This window comes from Fusarium falciforme, chromosome 2 (assembly GCF_026873545.1).
Source record: "Fusarium falciforme chromosome 2, complete sequence".
Lineage (NCBI taxonomy): Eukaryota > Fungi > Ascomycota > Sordariomycetes > Hypocreales > Nectriaceae > Fusarium > Fusarium falciforme.
The window spans coordinates 1653456-1658376 of record NC_070545.1 but is presented as its reverse complement, the minus strand read 5'-3'; the positions used below and the strand labels follow the sequence as shown (position 1 = coordinate 1658376).

The 4921-nt window shown below is 54.4% G+C and overlaps 1 protein-coding gene across 1 annotated transcript; it reads left to right on the top strand.

The window, feature by feature from the left end:
* Positions 1-2337: 2337 nt before the first annotated feature.
* Positions 2338-4296, top strand: NCS54_00247700 (MFS domain-containing protein; the record flags this gene model as incomplete). The annotated part of the gene is made up of 6 exons (XM_053148075.1): positions 2338-2422; positions 2478-2787; positions 2837-2895; positions 2946-2985; positions 3041-3568; positions 3624-4296. 6 exons carry the CDS (start codon positions 2338-2340, stop codon positions 4294-4296), a joined length of 1695 nt encoding a protein of 564 aa, XP_053004050.1.
* Positions 4297-4921: the final 625 nt, after the last annotated feature.

Sequence of the window (4921 nt, the reverse complement as noted above, 5' to 3'; positions counted from 1 at the left end):
CACTTCTAGACCATTGTCGTCAAGGAGCCTGGAAGTCTTCAAGGCTTGTGCCCCGCCCTTGCTGCGGATGATGTCCCTATCAGTCATGGGCAGGTGCAACATCATCCGCATGAGGATTTTCTTGAGCTTGGCGGCCATCCCCAACCCGGGCATCTCGGCCTAGATACGTCCTTTTCGGCCGACTGATACATGAGAGGACGCATCTGCTCCGAGATCATTTCGTGCTTCTCAACCTCGTCTTGTGACAAGTCAGAGAACGGGTAGCCCCGCAGCGCAGCGCAGGCAGGCAGGCGTCTCATCGCTAATAATACCCAGCCTGGTCTTCCGAGGTTATTCATGGAAGTTCTCGTACTGCAGCAAAAAAGCACTTTGCAGTTGTTGCTCGTCCTGTTGTCCTGTCATTCCCGTGTTCGGATGTGACAAGCAGTGAAACATGTCAGCGGTGCGACAAGGCTGCTGTGCTATAACGGTGCTGGCAATGCAGCCCAATCCCGAATGACTCCCATGTGCATCCGAGTCATCTGCTGACCATGCACTTTGTCGCGCCGCAGATTCAAACGTACCGTACCCACGCGGGATGGGATAGCATGAGACTCGGAGTGGGAGGGAGGGTCTTTGTTTGGCGAATACGTCGGGCAGTGTCGATGCGAGTGAAGATGACAGACTCGAGAATGACAACAAGAACAACAACAGGTGAACAACACACGATGAATGGAGTCGGAATCCCCATGGGCTGCTAGTTCATGTGAGTTGTCCGAGGCCGCGGGGAATATACTACAGTCAAAAGAGAAAACCACAGGATAGTCGACCTCTCCTATCGGATGTCCTGGACCGATATCTCTACTCAAAGGGATCTCTGCCCAGGCCGACGTCACCACACGTCGCACCGCCAAGGCCAGGAGGACGGGCCATGCCACGCCATGTGCCCTGACAATTGGTGGTGCTCGCGCTCTGTGTATCGCTGAGAACCGTGTGGGAGTTTGGCCGTCACCGAGGAGGGTGGCTTTTTGGGCAAGTCTTCCCTATTGTTGCTCCACAGCTGGGCTGAGGCGACTCCGGGGGACGTTTCCGTGTGACCACAGGCTTGCCGCTGGGACCGTTGTTCACTTTTCACCGCCTCCCATACCCATCATCTTTGTCAGCGGGTGCAAAGGTCAGCCTCGTTTCCAGCAGCCAATGCCGTGAACAGGTTGACTGACCGCATCGACCCTGCGCGTCTTAGTTGTGTCAGTCATGAAGCGGTGGCCTCGCTCATCATCAGCAACAGCAGCATCTCCCTGGCTGCCTTTCTGACAAGACATGATCCATCCAGAGCCAAACAAAGCCAACAAAAGCCAACAGCAACTGCGAGATTCATAGCCACGCGACGGAAATGCCGGGGTAGTACGCTTAGCGCCGTGTAGGCTCCGAATGTCGCGCCCAATAATTAAGCTCCAACCCGGCCGTCAGTCCATGGCGTTTTGCTCGACACACGTCCCCGTCCGGCTTCCGCCCTGTCGAACCGGCGAGTGCTCGGCCCCCTGCAAGCCTCCAAGGACAACAGGCACCCCTGGCGAGGTACCTGCGAGGTACATCCATGGCTTGGCTAGGTGGACGCTCGCTCGCGGACACTCGGAGGGCCCCATCTCCTTGGGACCCAGCCCGCCAGACGACCGATTCACTTCGCAAGGCCAGTCCGCCCTGTCAACCAGGGTGCCTCTTGCAGGATGGCGTCCCGGTGCCCTGACGCCCCACTGTCCATGTCATGCCCAAGAATTTGGAGCCGTTCGCCGCATCGCCTTGGTGTTGGACAGGAGATTTGCCCTCTTGTGCTCATGTCACCGCTCGTTCCAAGCTTGGGTCTAGGTAGGTAATTAATTCACTCCAAGATGTTCCATGGTGACATGTACCCCAGTCTGTCTGGCCGGGTCGAGGGGTGTTGCTACTACCGCTCTCTTATAAGTTATCCACCCCATCTTGGATCCTTCTCTTTTCCTTCTGTGAACCTTCTACGACCATTTGCTTTATTAGTCTCCCTTCTCCCCCCGCCACCTCGAGCTCAGTTGCTCTCTCTTCAACCTCTTGACTGGCACGAGTCTCCTATTCAGTCTATACAACAAGCACCCCTCGCCAGCTTGCTCGTGTCTCTACCGTCCCACCACCAACAACCAGTTATCCACCCTACCGACGACGACATCTACAAGGGCACTTGATGCTCTAGTATATACACCACGAAACCGACTCAGACAGACAACTTGCGGCTGAAATTCTGTCACGCAAGGAGACAGATCACATCCACCACGGGATTCGTGTAGGACGACAGAAATTTTTGGGTCAATTGCATCAAATCAAGCAGATATGGGGAGGAGTCGTCACATTTCCGCGGCCAACCGCGGCCAGAAGCAGCTCCCTCCGTTTCCGACAAAGCAGATGTTTGTTCTAGGTATGACGCCTCGCACATCTAGCCCCTTGGCGATTCTTGGACTGACAAGGAGCAGCATGCTGCAGGATATGCGAGCCCATCGCGTTCATGTCCATCTTTCCCTACATCTACTACATGATTGAAGATTTCAACATTACCGATGATTCCAGCAAGATTTCAGTCTACGCCGGCATGGTCACCTCTGCCTTCACCTTGGCCGAGTTCTCGACAGGAGTTCTGTGGGGACGACTCAGCGACAAGATTGGACGGAAACCTGTGCTCCTGTTTGGCCTTCTTGGAACTGCTCTGAGCGTGCTTGTTTTTGGATTTGCCCCCAGTCTGCCCGTGGCTCTTTTCGCCCGTGCTCTGGGTGGTCTTCTCAACGGGTGGGTTGTCTTTTGAAGCCATTGAGAGCGCTAGCTGACTTGAGACCAGTAACATTGGTGTTCTCCAAACTACAGTCGCTGAACTTGTCACTGTCAAAGAACAACAACGTAAGTTCATATTTACCAGCTGTGGAATCTTGATACTGACTTTCGCGTAGCACGCGCCTATACTATCATGCCAATGGTCTGGTGCATTGGGTAAGCGCAGAAAACTGAAGCCTCTTGGGATTGCGAGACTAACTCAGGCATCTAGATCTATCATTGGCCCCATGATCGGAGGAGCTCTCGCCAGACCTTGCATCAGCTACCCCGAGATCTTTGCCCGCGGAACCATCTGGGACCGATACCCTTACCTCCTTCCTAACCTCTTCAGTGCCGCTACCGTCTTTGTTGGCGTCATTATTGGACTCCTCTACCTCGACGAAACTCATGCTGAGAAGAAGACCCAGAGGGACCGTGGACGCGAGATTGGCGACTATCTTGCCAAGCTGTTTGGCCGAGTGACCAAGTGCAACGGACGAGGACGTGCCCCCGAGAAGCAGGCTCTGCTCGACGGAGAGCGTCACGTCAGCTACGGTAGCCGTCACGGTTCTTCGAGCTCTGATGAAGAGGATGAGGCTTTGCCCGCCTATCAAAGCCAGGAAAGCTCGCCCCGACTCGCTCCCATGGACGACACTCGATCTCTGGAGTCCCAACCCCTCGAGCCTATTGTGCAGGAGAAGCCCAAGACCTTCACCAAGCCCGTCATCATGAACATCATCTCGTACGGCATTCTTGCTTTGTAAGTGTTTCTCGCTGCCTATTGTTGGTGTTGTGTCTAATCTGTTCTCGCGTAGCCACACTATGACTTTCGATCAGCTCTTCCCTGTCTTCCTCAGTACCGCCCGACCCGAGCACCCTGTCCATGACCTCCCTTTCCGCTTCACTGATGGATTCGGACTCGAAACCAAGGTGATTGGATTCATCATGTCGGTTCAGGGTCTCTACTCGCTCTTCTCCAACTACCTGATCGTTCCCCCGGTCACCCGGCGACTGGGCTCTCTGCGCCTCTTCCGACTTCTGGCGTTTTCTTACTTTGCGTTGTACCTGGTCACGCCGTATTTGGTTCTCCTGCCCGAGCCGATGAGGATGCCGGCCATCTACCTGCTCGTCATCTGGAAGTGTACCTTTTCGACCATGGCCTACCCCAGCAACGCTATCCTGTTGGCGAACTCGGCGCCTTCGAAGCAAGTCCTCGGCACTATTAACGGTATTGCGGCCTCGACCGCTAGTCTGTGCCGCGCTCTAGGGCCAACCCTGTCGGGACTCCTGTACTCGCTGGGTCTCCAGACTGGATACTCGGGACTTGCATGGTGGTTCAGTGGACTCGTGACCATTGTGGGAGCGTACCTGAGCTCCCAAATCACCGAGGGCGGACCCCAGGAGGAGGCGGTGATGCCAGAGGAGGAAGACCCGCTCATGGATGAGGGTCTCTTCACGGACTACGATGGCGACGACGACAGAGTTTGAAGAATCATCCATCATCATCGATCGACATGGAACAGCGGCATACGATTTTATTTACACACCCGGCGTTTAAACGTTTCGAAACAAGCAAGCAAGCAAAAGGCGAAGGAAGACTCGAGACGAAAACTTTGGCGACATTTCTTTTCCCGGGATAGATCCATTGCATTGGATGGATTGTACAAAGGGCACGCACGCTTACGTCGAATAATACCCCTTTCAAGACAGCGACGACGACGGAGCATGGAACAGGCGTTTTTGCAAAACAAAAAAGAAGGATTGATCTGCTTGGGACATTTGAAGATTCCCTTTTCTCATGAAACATAGACTTACGGATTGGGTTCGGCGACGGAATTGGCGACAAGTAGAAGGCAAGGATGGGAAATGGGCGGAGTGATGGGTTTTGAACAATGTCTTTTTTTTTAATGGATTCGCTGTACGGCCGACAGCACCATGCGCAACCTGCATCGCCGACGATGAGACCCAGGGGGTCCGACGGGGGCGTTGATGTATGAGTACGAGCACAATGGTGGTCCTAGAGGTGTCGACGGCTTTGGCTTATTTCTTTCTGCTTGGGAATGGATCTATGGAGAGTTCGAACAAGTCTGGCTACCTCGCGGGACCGAGACTG